The 18,378-nt window shown below is 39.5% G+C and overlaps 2 protein-coding genes across 2 annotated transcripts in view; both read right to left on the reverse strand.

The window, feature by feature from the left end:
• The window catches only part of LOC134820338 (GAS2-like protein pickled eggs), a 53,597-nt gene that overhangs the window by 11,800 nt on the left and 23,419 nt on the right, over positions 1-18,378 (reverse strand). The window lies entirely within an intron of this gene.
• LOC134821701 (uncharacterized) lies at positions 623-15,123 on the reverse strand. The gene is made up of 4 exons (XM_063832418.1): positions 13,946-15,123; positions 13,465-13,638; positions 13,053-13,142; positions 623-1,836 (listed from the first exon to the last, which is right to left on the reverse strand). The coding sequence occupies exons 1-4, from the start codon at positions 14,050-14,052 to the stop codon at positions 1,356-1,358; spliced, it is 852 nt and encodes a 283-aa protein (XP_063688488.1). The 5' UTR covers positions 14,053-15,123; the 3' UTR covers positions 623-1,355.

An 18,378-nucleotide genomic window follows, 5' to 3' on the forward strand; every position in this document is an offset into this window, starting at 1 on the left:
ATACAACAAAGCTAGTACCCCTCACACACACTTGTGTTTTACATATTGTGTCAAATGAGGTAATACAACAAAGCTAGTACCCCTCACACACACTTGTGTTTTACATGTGTCAAATGAGGTAATACAACAAAGCTAGTACCCCTCACACACACTTGTGTTTTACATATTGTGTCAAATGAGGTAATGCAAAAAAGCTACTACCCCTCACACACACTTGTGTTTGACATGTGTCAAATGAGGTAATGCAAAAAAGCTACTACCCCTCACACACACTTGTGTTTTACATGTGTCAAATGAGGTAATACAACAAAGCTAGTAAACCTCACACACACTTGTGTTTTACATGTGTCAAATGAGGTAATACAACAAAGCTAGTATATCCCTCACACACACTTGTGTTTTACATGTGTCAAATGAGGTAATACAACAAAGCTACTACCCCTCACACACACTTGTGTTTTACATGTGTCAAATGAGGTAATGGTTCGGGGTGTAATCAGACCGTATTAGGTCACTGAGCATTTGCGTGATGGTGACTGAGTGTTATCTAGCTTCTTTGTCCGTATTGTGTGTGCAACAATAAACATAGGATGGCAAAGACAGAATACTGAGTAAAATGCAGGGCGGCTGTGCTTGTCGGCCAAATTGCAACTCAATTGCGTGGCATTTATATTATCTAAGCTTCTAAGCATCCAAAGTTTGGCGTATTCTAAACAAGTTAAACAATACCTTTGTTGTTTGCTTAATTCGGTTTTTCAAACAATTATTTAACAAACAAGACAATCTTCAGAAGCTCTGAAAACAACACAGCTCTTTGTCATACAAATGTCCTACTTTTGACTAGAATCACTTTTCAAATCATCTACTCATACTGAATTAAGGAATGTTAAGATTTTAAATCTACAGTCTGATTGTCTGCGAAAAGTTAAATTCTTAAAAGAATTAAGAATCTGCCGAAAAGGATTGATAAATTGTCAAGTCATGTTTACGTGTTATAAAATATTTGTTTCTTTGTTTAATAAACAAGATGCAGTCGTCATCTGCTCTGAATACAAAAACAACTCTTCGTAATGAAAGCTTTCTACTTTCGACTGAAATCATTCCTCACTGTCATCGACTAATGCTTGGATTTTATAACTAGATTTTCAACCTGCAATCGTCATAATCTGCAGATTGCATAAATTTTACCAGGTACGTATTATTCTTATAAATTGGGAATATCTATGAATCGTCAAACAATGCACGAGCTATCTTCTCGGGACCTCCAAAACATTACCTAACTTAATCTCCCAATTCATCAATTCACAGAACATTATTCACTCAAAGTTCAAGTACCCGTTCAGGCATATCTTAATTTAACTGATCAAATCTTTGTATGGGCAGTTCTCCCCCAACTGTAGAAGAGCCTCGTCCAATGTAACGCTCCTCTCCCTCTCGCCCCTCCTCGTCCCCTCACTCGTCCCCTCCCTTGCCTCCATTATCCTGTTCATCTCCCTGTCCTCTATTATTGGGACGGTAATTTCACTGTCCGCATCGAACATGGACGTTGACCTGGGTCTGGGAGGGTTGAGGATGTAGCCCCCGTCTGATATTGTCTCCCCGGTTTCCGAGTCGTACACTATCTTCTCGCAATAACTGTGAGACACCTTCTTCAGTCCGTTCGCTTCTGATTCTGATGCTTTCTTCTTCACACTTCCTGATCTTTTCTTTACAGTTCCCCCGGTTGAGGTTTTACCCCGCGGGAAGGTATGTCCTGGTTTAGCCGAAGCACCATTGCTCGCTTCCGTCGTGAATGTTAGATTTGGTGTCCTCACCTTTAGGGAGCTCGTTTTGAAACTGAAATGAGAAAGTGGCGTTATCATCGTGTTATTATCGGTTAATTGTTTCAATACAACTCTCGCGGACGAATGGAAATCTATCCGTCGGCTGATCAAGGTTTCTAAATATAATGTCGTTCTTTCCTAGGTTTCACTTACGCGATAGATTTATTTTTTATACCTCGGCATTTTTTTGTAAATTTCCTTGAATGATTTCCTAGAAATTGCTTGCGATGATGAACAGTTTATGATGAAGCATTAGACCTTCAAATTAAAATGCTTCGGTTTAGATTTATTGACGCGGAAACTAATTTTGTCATTGTGCTTGGCGTATAGGGCAGGAATTTTCCAACTTCTGAAAGAAGCATAATGGAAACTATTTTACCTTAGGAAGGTTGTAGCGAATATTGGATAAGTACAGAATGTTCACGATGGTTATTTTTAGACGGAGACCCAAGTTATGAAGCAGTAAAGATTCTAGATTTGTTGACGGAAACTAATTTTGTGCTTGGCGTAGGACAGGATTTTGCTGCAACTTCTGGAAGAAGCATGATGGAGTCGATTCTATTTTTGGAAGGTTTTAGCAAATATTAAATATGTATAGGATAAATATTGGATAAGTACAGAATGTTCACGATGGCTATTTTCAGTTATGATGCAGCAAAGAGCCTTAAACGCTGCATTAGTTTCGGCAACTTAAATCATTGAGCACTTTATTTAGAAATATGTACAGAATTTAGATGCGAAAAACAGTTTTCACCTAATGTCTAAATAATTTAGGGCATGAAATTCTTTACAAATTGTATATTAACATGATTAATATGCCAAATTTGATTATCGTGCATCAATCTTGTAGTGTCTATCTTGCTTCCATCGAAAGTTTCCATCTTTGGCTTAGCTCCAGGCTCAAATTTAGTCTTCGGTCACTATGTCTAATAAAAAGCCTTTCAGTGCATATTTTGCTTCATATGTGGTATATGAATGTGGTCATTGCTAACTATTTGTCGTGTAAAACAGTTTAACTTTAAACCATGAAATAGGCGTTGTACTTGTAAAATATGGGCGAGGCAGTAAGATTTAAAATTGACACGAAGACAAGTTTTGATGCTAAAGATCTAAAGCATCAACTCCCATTGATCAATTTTAATTAACATTAGATACCAACAGAACCAGAAGAACGGCCAATTCATTCCTGACTAATTCACCCTTCATTCCTGACTAATTCACCCTTCATTCCTGACTAATTCACCCTTCATTCCTGACTAATTCACCCTTCAATCCTGACTAATTCACCCTTCATTCCTGACTAATTCACCCTTCATTCCTGACTAATTCACAATTCATTCCTGACTAATTCACCCTTCATTCCTGACTAATTCACCTTCCATTCCTGACTAATTCACCCTTCATTCCTGACTAATTCACCCTTCATTCCTGACTAATTCAACCTTCATTCCTGACTAATTCACCCTTCTATTCTGACTAATTCACCTTTCATTCCTGACTAATTCACAATTCATTCCTGACTAATTCACCTTTCATTCCTGACTAATTCACCTTCATTCCTGACTAATTCACCCTTTATTCCTGACTAATTCACCCTTCATTCCTTACTAATTCACTCTTCATTCCTGACTAATTCACCTTTCATTTCTGACTAATTCACCCTTCATTCCTGACTAATTCACCTTTCATTCCTGACTAATTCACCTTCATTCCTGACTAATTCACCCTTCATTCCTGACTAATTTACCCTTCATTCCTGACTAATTCACCCTTCATTCCTGACTAATTCAACTTTCATTCCTGACTAATTCACCCTTCATTCCTGACTAATTCACCCTTCATTCCTGACTAATTCACTTTTCATTCCTGACTAATTCACCCTTCATTCCTGACTAATTCACCTTTCATTCCTGACTAATTCACCTTTCATTCCTGACTAATTCACCCTTCATTCCTGACTAATTCACCCTTCATTCCTGACTAATTCACCCTTCATCCCTGACTAATTCATCCTTCATTTCTGACTAATTCACCCTTTATTCCTGACTAATTCACCCTTCATTCCTGACTAATTCAACCTTCATTCCTGACTAATTCACCCTTCATTCCTGACTAATTCACCCTTCATTCCTGACTAATTCACCCTTCATTCCTGACTAATTCAACCTTCATTCCTGACTAATTCACACTTCTTTCATCCCTTTCTAATTCATTCTTTGATAAACTAAATTTGATTATCCTGTTATTGACCATACTCAAAAAGTTAAAATCAAGTACCAAAACCACGGCATGTGATATATTTACGAAGGAGCAAGGTAGGAACAATCCAGCGTCATATCAAGCTGAAAGGCTTCCTACCCTTGAAAATATACAAATAAATATACCGTTGAAAACTATGAATAGACACTGTTATCCCGGCCGAATTTTGTATTGTAACGCTAGGACACTAGGCCGTGTTTTGTATTGTAACGCTAGGACACTAGGCCGTGTTTTGTAATGTAACGCTAGGACACTAGGCCGTGTTTTGTAATGTAACGCTATAGGACACTAGGCTGTGTTTTGTAATGTAACGCTAGGACACTAGGCCGTGTTTTGCATTGTAACGCTAGGACACTAGGCCGTGTTTTGTATTGTAACGCTAGGACACTAGGCCGTGTTTTGTATTGTAACGCTAGGATACTAGGCCGTGTTTTGTATTGTAACGCTAGGACACTATGCCGTGTTTTGTATTGTAACGCTAGGACATTAGGCCGTGTTTTGTATTGTAACGCTAGGACACTATGTCGTGTTTTGTATTGTAACGCTAGGACACTAGGCCGTGTTTTGTATTGTAACGCTAGGACACTAGGCTGTGTTTTTTATTGTAACGCTAGGGCTCTAGGCCGTGTTTTGTAATGTAACGCTAGGACACTAGGCCGTGTTTTGTATTGTAACGCTAGGACACTAGGCCGTGTTTTGTATTGTAACGCTAGGACACTATGTCGTGTTTTGTAATGTAACGCTATAGGACACTAGGCCGTGTTTTGTAATGTAACGCTAGGACACTATGCCGTGTTTTGTATTGTAACGCTAGGACATTAGGCCGTGTTTTGTATTGTAACGCTAGGACACTATGTCGTGTTTTGTATTGTAACGCTAGGACACTAGGCCGTGTTTTGTATTGTAACGCTAGGACACTAGGCTGTGTTTTTTATTGTAACGCTAGGGCTCTAGGCCGTGTTTTGTATTGTAACGCTAAGACACTAGGCCGTGTTTTGTATTGTAACGCTAGGACACTAGGCTGTGTTTTGTATTGTAACGCTAGGACACTAGGCCGTGTTTTGTATTGTAACGCTAGGACACTAGGCCGTGTTTTGTATTGTAACGCTAGGACACTAGGCCGTGTTTTGTATTGTAACGCTAGGACACTAGGCCGTGTTTTGTATTGTAACGTTAGGACACTAGGCTGTGTTTTGTATTGTAACGCTAGGACACTAGGCCGTGTTTTGCATTGTAACACTAGGACACTAGGCCGTGTTTTGTATTGTAACGCTAGGACACTAGGCCGTGTTTTGTATTGTAACGCTAGGACATTAGGCCGTGTTTTGTATTGTAACGCTAGGACACTAGGCCGTGTTTTGTATTGTAACGCTAGGACACTAGGCCGTGTTTTGTATTGTAACGCTAGGATACTAGGCCGTGTTTTGTATTGTAACGCTAGGACACTAGGCCGTGTTTTGTATTGTAACGCTAGGATACTAGGCCGTGTTTTGTATTGTAACGCTAGGACACTAGGCCGTGTTTTGTATTGTAACGCTAGGACACTAGGCCGTGTTTTGTATTGTAACGCTAGGACATTAGGCCGTGTTTTGTATTGTAACGCTAGGACACTAGGCCGTGTTTTGTATTGTAACGCTAGGACACTAGGCCGTGTTTTGTAATGTAACGCTAGGACACTAGGCCGTGTTTTGTAATGTAACGCTATAGGACACTAGGCTGTGTTTTGTAATGTAACGCTAGGACACTAGGCCGTGTTTTGTATTGTAACGCTAGGACACTAGGCTGTGTTTTTTATTGTAACGCTAGGGCTCTAGGCCGTGTTTTGTAATGTAACGCTAGGACACTAGGCCGTGTTTTGTATTGTAACGCTAGGACACTAGGCCGTGTTTTGTATTGTAACGCTAGGACACTATGTCGTGTTTTGTAATGTAACGCTATAGGACACTAGGCCGTGTTTTGTAATGTAACGCTAGGACACTATGCCGTGTTTTGTATTGTAACGCTAGGACATTAGGCCGTGTTTTGTATTGTAACGCTAGGACACTATGTCGTGTTTTGTATTGTAACGCTAGGACACTAGGCCGTGTTTTGTATTGTAACGCTAGGACACTAGGCTGTGTTTTTTATTGTAACGCTAGGGCTCTAGGCCGTGTTTTGTATTGTAACGCTAAGACACTAGGCCGTGTTTTGTATTGTAACGCTAGGACACTAGGCTGTGTTTTGTATTGTAACGCTAGGACACTAGGCCGTGTTTTGTATTGTAACGCTAGGACACTAGGCCGTGTTTTGTATTGTAACGCTAGGACACTAGGCCGTGTTTTGTATTGTAACGCTAGGACACTAGGCCGTGTTTTGTATTGTAACGTTAGGACACTAGGCTGTGTTTTGTATTGTAACGCTAGGACACTAGGCCGTGTTTTGCATTGTAACACTAGGACACTAGGCCGTGTTTTGTATTGTAACGCTAGGACACTAGGCCGTGTTTTGTATTGTAACGCTAGGACATTAGGCCGTGTTTTGTATTGTAACGCTAGGACACTAGGCCGTGTTTTGTATTGTAACGCTAGGACACTAGGCCGTGTTTTGTATTGTAACGCTAGGATACTAGGCCGTGTTTTGTATTGTAACGCTAGGACACTAGGCCGTGTTTTGTATTGTAACGCTAGGATACTAGGCCGTGTTTTGTATTGTAACGCTAGGACACTAGGCCGTGTTTTGTATTGTAACGCTAGGACACTAGGCCGTGTTTTGTATTGTAACGCTAGGACATTAGGCCGTGTTTTGTATTGTAACGCTAGGACACTAGGCCGTGTTTTGTATTGTAACGCTAGGACACTAGGCCGTGTTTTGTAATGTAACGCTAGGACACTAGGCCGTGTTTTGTAATGTAACGCTATAGGACACTAGGCTGTGTTTTGTAATGTAACGCTAGGACACTAGGCCGTGTTTTGTATTGTAACGCTAGGACACTAGGCCGTGTTTTGTATTGTAACGCTAGGACACTATGTCGTGTTTTGTAATGTAACGCTATAGGACACTAGGCCGTGTTTTGTAATGTAACGCTAGGACACTATGCCGTGTTTTGTATTGTAACGCTAGGACATTAGGCCGTGTTTTGTATTGTAACGCTAGGACACTATGTCGTGTTTTGTATTGTAACGCTAGGACACTAGGCCGTGTTTTGTATTGTAACGCTAGGACACTAGGCTGTGTTTTTTATTGTAACGCTAGGGCACTAGGCCGTGTTTTGTATTGTAACGCTAAGACACTAGGCCGTGTTTTGTATTGTAACGCTAGGACACTAGGCTGTGTTTTGTATTGTAACGCTAGGACACTAGGCCGTGTTTTGTATTGTAACGCTAGGACACTAGGCCGTGTTTTGTATTGTAACGCTAGGACACTAGGCCGTGTTTTGTATTGTAACGCTAGGACACTAGGCCGTGTTTTGTATTGTAACGTTAGGACACTAGGCTGTGTTTTGTATTGTAACGCTAGGACACTAGGCCTTGTTTTGCATTGTAACACTAGGACACTAGGCCGTGTTTTGTATTGTAACGCTAGGACACTAGGCCGTGTTTTGTATTGTAACGCTAGGACATTAGGCCGTGTTTTGTATTGTAACGCTAGGACACTAGGCCGTGTTTTGTATTGTAACGCTAGGACACTAGGCCGTGTTTTGTATTGTAACGCTAGGATACTAGGCCGTGTTTTGTATTGTAACGCTAGGACACTAGGCCGTGTTTTGTATTGTAACGCTAGGATACTAGGCCGTGTTTTGTATTGTAACGCTAGGACACTAGGCCGTGTTTTGTATTGTAACGCTAGGACACTAGGCCGTGTTTTGTATTGTAACGTTAGGACACTAGGCTGTGTTTTGTATTGTAACGCTAGGACACTAGACCGTGTTTTGTATTTTAACACTAGGACACTAGGCCGTGTTTTGTATTGTAACGCTAGGACACTAGGCCGTGTTTTGTATTGTAACGCTAGGACACTATGCCGTGTTTTGTATTGTAACGCTAGGACACTAGGCCGTGTTTTGTATTGTAACGCTAGGACACTAGGCCGTGTTTTGTATTGTAACGCTAGGATACTAGGCCGTGTTTTGTATTGTAACGCTAGGACACTAGGCCGTGTTTTGTATTGTAACGCTAGGATACTAGGCCGTGTTTTGTATTGTAACGCTAGGATACTAGGCCGTGTTTTGTATTGTAACGCTAGGACACTAGGCCGTGTTTTGTATTGTAACGCTAGGACACTAGGCCGTGTTTTGTATTGTAACACTAGGACACTAGGCCGTGTTTTGTATTGTAACGCTAGGATACTAGGCCGTGTTTTGTATTGTAACGCTAGGATACTAGGCCGTGTTTTGTATTGTAACGCTAGGACACTAGGCCGTGTTTTGTATTGTAACGCTAGGACACTAGGCCGTGTTTTGTATTGTAACGCTAGGACACTAGGCCGTGTTTTGTATTGTAACACTAGGACACTAGGCCGTGTTTTGCATTGTAACGCTAGGACACTAGGCCGTGTTTTGTATTGTAACGCTAGGACACTAGGCCGTGTTTTGTATTGTAACGCTAGGATACTAGGCCGTGTTTTGTATTGTAACGCTAGGACACTAGGCCGTGTTTTGTATTGTAACGCTAGGACATTAGGCCGTGTTTTGTATTGTAACGCTAGGACACTATGTCGTGTTTTGTATTGTAACGCTAGGACACTAGGCCGTGTTTTGTATTGTAACGCTAGGACACTAGGCTGTGTTTTTTATTGTAACGCTAGGGCTCTAGGCCGTGTTTTGTATTGTAACGCTAAGACACTAGGCCGTGTTTTGTATTGTAACGCTAGGACACTAGGCTGTGTTTTGTATTGTAACGCTAGGACACTAGGCCGTGTTTTGTATTGTAACGCTAGGACACTAGGCCGTGTTTTGTATTGTAACGCTAGGACACTAGGCCGTGTTTTGTATTGTAACGCTAGGACACTAGGCCGTGTTTTGTATTGTAACGTTAGGACACTAGGCTGTGTTTTGTATTGTAACGCTAGGACACTAGGCCGTGTTTTGCATTGTAACACTAGGACACTAGGCCGTGTTTTGTATTGTAACGCTAGGACACTAGGCCGTGTTTTGTATTGTAACGCTAGGACATTAGGCCGTGTTTTGTATTGTAACGCTAGGACACTAGGCCGTGTTTTGTATTGTAACGCTAGGACACTAGGCCGTGTTTTGTATTGTAACGCTAGGATACTAGGCCGTGTTTTGTATTGTAACGCTAGGACACTAGGCCGTGTTTTGTATTGTAACGCTAGGATACTAGGCCGTGTTTTGTATTGTAACGCTAGGACACTAGGCCGTGTTTTGTATTGTAACGCTAGGACACTAGGCCGTGTTTTGTATTGTAACGCTAGGACATTAGGCCGTGTTTTGTATTGTAACGCTAGGACACTAGGCCGTGTTTTGTATTGTAACGCTAGGACACTAGGCCGTGTTTTGTAATGTAACGCTAGGACACTAGGCCGTGTTTTGTAATGTAACGCTATAGGACACTAGGCTGTGTTTTGTAATGTAACGCTAGGACACTAGGCCGTGTTTTGTATTGTAACGCTAGGACACTAGGCCGTGTTTTGTATTGTAACGCTAGGACACTATGTCGTGTTTTGTAATGTAACGCTATAGGACACTAGGCCGTGTTTTGTAATGTAACGCTAGGACACTATGCCGTGTTTTGTATTGTAACGCTAGGACATTAGGCCGTGTTTTGTATTGTAACGCTAGGACACTATGTCGTGTTTTGTATTGTAACGCTAGGACACTAGGCCGTGTTTTGTATTGTAACGCTAGGACACTAGGCTGTGTTTTTTATTGTAACGCTAGGGCACTAGGCCGTGTTTTGTATTGTAACGCTAAGACACTAGGCCGTGTTTTGTATTGTAACGCTAGGACACTAGGCTGTGTTTTGTATTGTAACGCTAGGACACTAGGCCGTGTTTTGTATTGTAACGCTAGGACACTAGGCCGTGTTTTGTATTGTAACGCTAGGACACTAGGCCGTGTTTTGTATTGTAACGCTAGGACACTAGGCCGTGTTTTGTATTGTAACGCTAGGATACTAGGCCGTGTTTTGTATTGTAACGCTAGGACACTAGGCCGTGTTTTGTATTGTAACGCTAGGATACTAGGCCGTGTTTTGTATTGTAACGCTAGGACACTAGGCCGTGTTTTGTATTGTAACGCTAGGACACTAGGCCGTGTTTTGTATTGTAACGTTAGGACACTAGGCTGTGTTTTGTATTGTAACGCTAGGACACTAGACCGTGTTTTGTATTTTAACACTAGGACACTAGGCCGTGTTTTGTATTGTAACGCTAGGACACTAGGCCGTGTTTTGTATTGTAACACTAGGACACTATGCCGTGTTTTGTATTGTAACGCTAGGACACTAGGCCGTGTTTTGTATTGTAACGCTAGGACACTAGGCCGTGTTTTGTATTGTAACGCTAGGATACTAGGCCGTGTTTTGTATTGTAACGCTAGGACACTAGGCCGTGTTTTGTATTGTAACGCTAGGATACTAGGCCGTGTTTTGTATTGTAACGCTAGGACACTAGGCCGTGTTTTGTATTGTAACGCTAGGACACTAGGCCGTGTTTTGTATTGTAACGCTAGGACACTAGGCCGTGTTTTGTATTGTAACGCTAGGACACTAGGCCGTGTTTTGTATTGTAACGCTAGGATACTAGGCCGTGTTTTGTATTGTAACGCTAGGATACTAGGCCGTGTTTTGTATTGTAACGCTAGGACACTAGGCCGTGTTTTGTATTGTAACGCTAGGACACTAGGCCGTGTTTTGTATTGTAACGCTAGGACACTAGGCCGTGTTTTGTATTGTAACACTAGGACACTAGGCCGTGTTTTGCATTGTAACGCTAGGACACTAGGCCGTGTTTTGTATTGTAACGCTAGGACACTAGGCCGTGTTTTGTATTGTAACGCTAGGACAATACCTGCCAGAACGTGATATTTATAAAACTTATATAGCGTATTTTATGTTATCACATTAATCGAGATTGCTTTGGGATAACATAAATTTACAACCTTTGATAGCACATCTGAATATCAGAGCTACTAGATCTAGACCTTTATGTAAAATATATTGTTATAATATAACAATGTTACGGTCTTGAATGAAAATGTTGTATCAGACAGCTCAGACTAGACATATTATAGATTATAGAATCAATACAGGGTGGGCCAAACGTCATTGGGCATACCGCATACGTTGGCCTTAGGCTTAGCCTAAATAGCTCCGCCGTGTTTTATATTTGAGAGCTGTTGCTTTGCAGATAGCATACTGTACCTTCTGGTTCGAGGATTTTGTCGTCATAATTCGAAAATTCGAATATTTTAGACCACGCCCATTCATTATTAAAAGACCTATATTGTTCTCTCTGAACATGCAGGACGTTTAATTTTGTTCAGAGACGGTTAGGTAGATAATTCTTACATGTTGCATCTGATCAAAAATATGACGTGAAACGGATTTGAAATGAATGAGTTATCAAGCATTTAATTTATCTTGTTAGCAAAATTTATTGGGTGATTATGTGACACGACACCTTAATTGGGCTACTCTAAAAATTCTCACTGTGTAAATCTGATATGACGTACCCCATGCTATGCTTTAGGCGTGCTACCTGAGCCTTAGGAATTATTAAAGAATTCAGCTGGCGGAAAATGAATAGTGAAACATAAGTATAACTGTTGCGAAAGGATAACTTTAGTTAAAATATGCACACGATCATAAACAACAATAAATCTACAGAAAATTCTCAATATGACCTCCGTTCTTCTCTACGACCAACTTGCAACTACAGGCTCAAATTGAGCCTTTGGTTAGTATGTTTATTGAAAAGCATTTCAGTGCATATTTTGCTTCATATGTGGTATATGAATGTGGTCATTGCTAACTATTTGCCGTGTAAAACAGTTTAACTTTAAACCATGAAATAGGCGTTGTACTTGTAAAATATGGGCGAGGCAGTGAGATTTAAAATTGGCACGAAGACAAGTTTTGATGCTAAAGATCTAAAGCATCAACTCCCATTGATCAATTTTAATTAACATTCGATGCCAACGGAACCAGGAGAACGGCCAATTCATTCCTGACTAATTCACCCTTCATTCCTGACTTTTTAATTCATTCTTCGCTAAACTAAATTTGATTATCCTGTTATTGATCATACTCAAAAAAGTTAAATTCAAGTACCAACACCACGGCATGTGTAACAATGGTAACTAGTAGTGTAACTATGGTAACTAGTAGTGTACCTAACTATAGTAACACGAAAAGTTGTGCGATTATTTGAATACAGAATCCACAGTTTGGTAGATATTGAGCTAATAATCATAGAGAATATTACTTTTTGTATAAAGTTAGTTTCATTCAAAAATATTGCTATTTGACCAATTTATAGGCCAAAATCGATCAAATTTGGTGCGTATGCCCAAATATGGGCATATGTTTTTCGGCTCATACTTCAGTCAATTTTGTCCAATCTTGATGAAAATTCATATACGAGTTCCGGAACCTCCTCAAAAGTTCGGTCACAGGCCGTAGTTTGTTGGTCAATTTCTATCTCCAAATCAAATTTCACCGAAAAAATCAGGGTGAACCCCTTAATTATGATGTGTTGCTTTGGTGCCTTTAAAGCTTTAATATTATCACATTAATCGAATTTGCTTTGGGATAACTTAAATTTAAAACCTCTGATAGCACATCTGAATATCAGAGCCACTAGATCTAGACCTTTATGTAAAATATATTGTTATAATATAACAATGTTACGGTCTTGAATGAACATGTTGTATCAGACAGCTCAGACTAGAAAATATATAGAATTAATATATCTGTGATAACGGTATCGAGGAAAAATTGTAAGTGAAAGTCCTTATTTTTGGCACCAACTCACCTTTTTGTTATAGAAACACCATTTTTAGGAGCTGGTTCTGATAAATCTGACGTGCTCTTACTTTGAGACTTGCTACCGCTCACCTTCAGACTGAGGGATGGCGATGCAAAATTGAAAATATTTAACAAGAAACTAATTTGGGTCAAATAATAAGGAAAGTGATGACGTCAGCGATTAAATAATAATGACCGGAGTTAAATACAGTTGAACTTCTCTGTAACAGCCTCTTTTTTATTTCCATTATAGCATTATACAATCTAAGTTTGACCCATATCTATAATCTCTGAAATTTTGGTGCAATTTGGAGACGAATTACGTGAGTTATTCAGAGGTTGCGTGTGGGTAGTCACTTATGGGCCACCCTGTACGTGGGAGGATACAGATTACAGAGTCGATAAAAACTGAAAATCACCTGCTAGCTCGCGAAGTAGGCCTTTTCACAGGTTTAGGCTCTAAACCTTTCCCAGGTTCGGGGCTTCTCCGAGATTTAGGTTCTGGTGTCCGCACCGTCTGCAATCTGCCGAACTTCTCTCTCATTTCCTCTATATCTCTGTCGTATGTGTGGAGAATGGCACTAGAAAGTTTCCTGCGGGTACGACTTAGGAGTACCTAACGATCATCAAAGTGAGTGTAGATAAAATCAAACAAAGCCGGAGGGTGCACACAAGAAACTTTGGCGGTACGGATGGTACTGAAAGAAAAGGGTCCGAAAGATGACCTCGAAATTTAGAATCTTGGTTATCAAAGAGGTGATGGTATTGGACCTCAAGATTGTTATATGTAAACCTAATTTGATCAACCGGCACTACAATTCCTCTGTTTAATTTTTTGAATTCATTATCTTGATGAATCAATTCACCGAGATTAGGGGACATACAGGAAAAAGTTCTCACCTCATTTCTTCGACTTTCTTATCGGTTTCCATTGTATGGTGATTGTTGCGCACATTGAGTCTCTTAATGTCGAGAGGTTTGATGTTGTCTACTCTACTGGTGGCCATTGTGCCTGTTAACAGGAAACTTGTTGGGGGATTCGCTAGAAACGCATCAGTTGTACGATTGTATAATAATATAGTTACATAATTGACACCAAGGAAAGTTACATAATTAAGCTAATTGTCATGATTTAAAGCTGCAACCTCCCCCACATCACAGTGTTTATAAAGTGCTAATTTTGTGAAGGAGTCAAATCATAGAATATTGTAAATAATGTGACTGTAAGTAAGTCCCTGACTGTTTAGTGTTTATACGAATAAGCCAGATAATTAAAGGACCTGAAAGCTCCTGTATGTTGGCCCAGAAAGTTTCACAGCGCTTCTGATCATTGGAGAGGTGTTTAGAACAAGTAAAATGGGTATAAAGGTACAATAATCGAATATTATGCCCCGCTGAACCGATATAACTATTAATCTTGAAACATGAGCAACTATTTGACACCCTTTCGAATACGCAGTTAATTGTATCTATGAAGGATCATTCACACTTCACATATTACAAAAACACTGAATTTCTGATTAAAATTTATTGTACTTGGGACAACGGTATTAATGGTGTCAAATTATCTTTTCCTAATATTCGAACAATAGAAAAAAAAAACAACAATAAAAAAGAAAGAAGATCAAAATTAGAAATACGACTCTGAACGCTTAAATGGATAATAAAATCGCTGAACACATCTGCCAAACATTCTTACAAGATATACGCTAGATATTACTTGCTAAGGTCTTGAGGGCTGTCCTTGGCAAGAGAGGGCCTGCTCCGGTGAACTGCAGCTCAATAACCAATGGTCTATTCAGCAGCGGAGATGATTAAATTTCACGCAATTGCTCCCGGTTTACGTGCTGGAGTCAGTGTTCCGACGAAATAGGATTAATTTCGATCGAATTGAAGCTGAAATGCACATCAAAAAGTTACGCATCAAAAATGGGGAAAGTAAAATTCGATTGAGGGTTTGAATAACCATGGTGGAAATTCGCCATAATTTATATAGTTAAGATCTATCAACTAATAGTAATTCTCACAGACTGGTTAACATTTGGTGATATAACATTCAATTAAGCGGAAACAATTACCTTACTCGGGAATATTATGACTGGGATAAAGTGGTGGGTTTTGGAAAATTCCGCCATATTTTTCCCGGTCATTAATTTTCCCAGTCATAAATTAACCCGCTATAATATTCTATAGTAAGATAATCACATTCCCCAGTTAACCCAAGGCTGTTATCACGACTTTTGTTCAATTAGCAAATTACATACTTTTCAGAATCTCGATTTAACCGTAATTCAGTTAAACAGGAACGAACATTGAACGTATTGAAAATGACCGTCATTAATTTTCTCAAATTATCGCCGGTATCTATGAATCATGACCCATTAATCATAATGAAACACTAGCCACAGTCTTGAACAGGTGTTAAAAAACAAAATGAAGCAAACATTATCTTTTATGAAATGTAGTGTTGTTATCGGCTCCCTGGTAATGCGATACTAAAATCACCCACTTTTCTTCTTTTTTGGCTATCAAGGTTATATCTTCCTTGAGGGGTTATAAGAAGCTCTCGTGCTCCGATTGAATTAAAACTTCATATAATTATAAGTGGCGATGGAGATTGTTTCAAACCAAAAATACCAACAATATCAAGGTCACGACGCATTTCAATGCTTGAACGGTTTCATAGCAACTGCAATGTCATGGTTTGGCTTGATAACAATAATATAATTCCGATATGGAAGAAAGTGAACGTGACACTTCTTCCGATTTTTACTAGAAAATTATCCACAGCAAAGAAAAAACGACAATAACTAAAGAAAATGGTTTTCGGTTACTAGATTCACAGATAGTGGTAGGATTTAGGGGGCGGAGGGGCAAGTTATCAAGAATATTTGCTTGTCAGAAAAATATGAATATTAAACAATTATGAAAGATCTTTTCAAGCTAAGTTTATCTTACTTTATGAATGTAGTACGCGCAGGACACTGAAGACCATTTTAGGTAAAATAAACCCAAGGATTACATATTCTATGAGTAAAATATATAATATGAAGCTTGCAAATGGATTATTAATCGCCTGTAAATTGCAGGCAAATAGGCAAATGGTTGATAATGATAGCAGATACGTCATACTCATTGACGTAACATGGTGACTGGTGAGTGATGGTGATATCACTCACCATGCTACTCCTATTTATCATACACAGGACATCCCTAATATGGATAACCAAAGAGTACAGTGAGAGGTAAAGTAGGTAAAGTAGGTAAAGTAGGTAAAGTAGGTAAAGTAGGTAAAGTAGGTAAAGTAGGTAAAGTAGGTAAAGTAGGTAAAGTAGGTAAAGTAGGTAAAGTAGGTAAAGTAGGTAAAGTAGGTAAAGTAGGTAAAGTAGGTAAAGTAGATAAAGTAGGTAAAGTAGGTAAAGTAGGTAAAGTAGGTAAAGTAGGTAAAGTAGGTAAAGTAGGTAAAGTAGGTAAAGTAGGTAAAGTAGGTGAAGTAGGTAAAGTAGGTAAAGTAGGTAAAGTAGGTAAAGTAGGTAAAGTAGGTTAAGTAGGTAAAGTAGGTAAAGTAGGTAAAGTAGGTAAAGTAGGTAAAGTAAGTAAAGTAGGTAAAGTAGGTAAAGTAAGTAAAGTAGGTAAAGTAGGTAAAGTAGGTAAAGTAGGTAAAGTAGGTAAAGTAGGTAAAGTAGGTAAAGTAGGTAAAGTAGGTAAAGTAGGTAAAGTAGGTAAAGTAGGTAAAGTAGGTAAAGTAGGTAAAGTAGGTAAAGTAGGTAAAGTATGTAAAGTAGGTAAAGTAGGTAAAGTAGGTAAAGTAGGTAAAGTAGGTAAAGTAGGTAAAGTAGGTAAAGTAGGTAGAGCAGGAGACGCACTGTACAGGTTAGTTAGCTCTTAGGATCCCTAGGACACAGTGTAGTAACCATAGTAACCAGTGGATATGCTCAGCCAAAACTCAAAAGTAAGATAATTGAGACTAGTGACGATATATACGATACTCTTTGGTGCCTTCCAAATTAGTATAAGAGGATCAATACGTTATAAAGTTATAACGTAGGACTAATAGAGTTAGTAAAGTAGTAAGGAGCCTGCTGCACTTAGTGATTTGTAGTATAGACTTTGTAGTATAAGATAGGAAAATAGGAGGATGGTAGATAATGATGACGTCATACTCATTACTCATTGACGTAGCATAGCGTAACTCAAAAGTAAGATAAGTAACATAATGGTTATACAATACTGTTTGATGCCTTATACTTTGTAGTATAAGTTTTATAAGTAATGAGGATCCCCGCTGAACTTAGTGAACTAATAGTGTGAGGATGTTGGTGTGATGTTATATACTGACTATTATAACCCTAAATCCTACAGAACCATTACTCAAGCTCTAGTACCACTCAAGTGGATGGAACGTATAGTGTTGTGGCACATGGAGGAAGACCTTAAGATATACTCAGAACTTAATAAAAAACAATACGGTTTTGTCAAAGGTACCTCAACTGAGACAGCTCTACACAAAGTAGTACACAAAATAGAATGGACAATCATAAGCTCCGGTATGGCTCTAGGAACTTTCTTAGATGTCGAAGGGGCCTTCGACAATGTAGCATTCAAGTCTATAGAGAAGGCCCTGGACCGGAAATGTGAGTCGTCTTCAGTCAACAAATGGATTATGTCTCTACTCCGCAATAGAACCACGAACGTGGAACTAAACGGGTGCAGGAAATCCATTGTTATAAGAAAAGGATGTCCACAAGGTGGGATCCTGTCTCCATTCTTATAGAACCTGGTAGTTGACAGTCTCTTGTCGTACACCAAAGACAAGATCCCATGTGACCTGCAAGGGTTCGCGGACGATTTTGAATTATTATATTTATAGCCACGTTGGAGGGACCGGAAAAATGCGGAAACCAGGGCTTTGATGCCGATCATCTCAGAGAGATGACGCAGAAAAGTCTTGAAACCATCATGAACTGGTGCACCGATAACGGGCTGAAGCTAAGTACACTAAAAACACATACAGTAATGTTCACCTGGAGGAGGAAATGAGAATTCTCAGAACCTCTAACAGTGAACGGAACTGAAATGAGCATGCGTAATTCAACTAAGTTTCTAGGAGTAGCACTCGATAGCACAAAACTTTAACGAACAGTTACTAAAGGCTATCATTCTCAATTCTGAAGGACAAGATCAACAGACTACATCACTGAATGTTGACATTGGTTTTAGACCTCTCAGAGTATGAGGAAATCGAGAACGATACCAACACCATACAATGCTACACAGATGGCTCCAAAATGAATGAACAAGTTGGAGCAGGAGTGTACATTGTGGATAACGAC

This window comes from Bolinopsis microptera, chromosome 1 (genome assembly GCF_026151205.1).
Source record: "Bolinopsis microptera isolate Bmic1 chromosome 1, MBARI_Bmic_1.0, whole genome shotgun sequence".
In the NCBI taxonomy this organism is placed as follows: domain Eukaryota; kingdom Metazoa; phylum Ctenophora; class Tentaculata; order Lobata; family Bolinopsidae; genus Bolinopsis; species Bolinopsis microptera.

Bases quoted from the DNA above. Each gene is read 5' to 3' on its own strand.
- LOC134821701 (XM_063832418.1), bottom strand. From the start codon at position 14,052: ATGGCCACCAGTAGAGTAGACAACATCAAACCTCTCGACATTAAGAGA. The intron at 13,639-13,945 runs GTGAGAACTTTT...TCGTACCCGCAG, and splicing joins AAGAAAGTCGAAGAAATGAG to GAAACTTTCTAGTGCCATTC. The intron at 13,143-13,464 runs GTGATTTTCAGT...GCCATCCCTCAG, and splicing joins CCTACTTCGCGAGCTAGCAG to TCTGAAGGTGAGCGGTAGCA.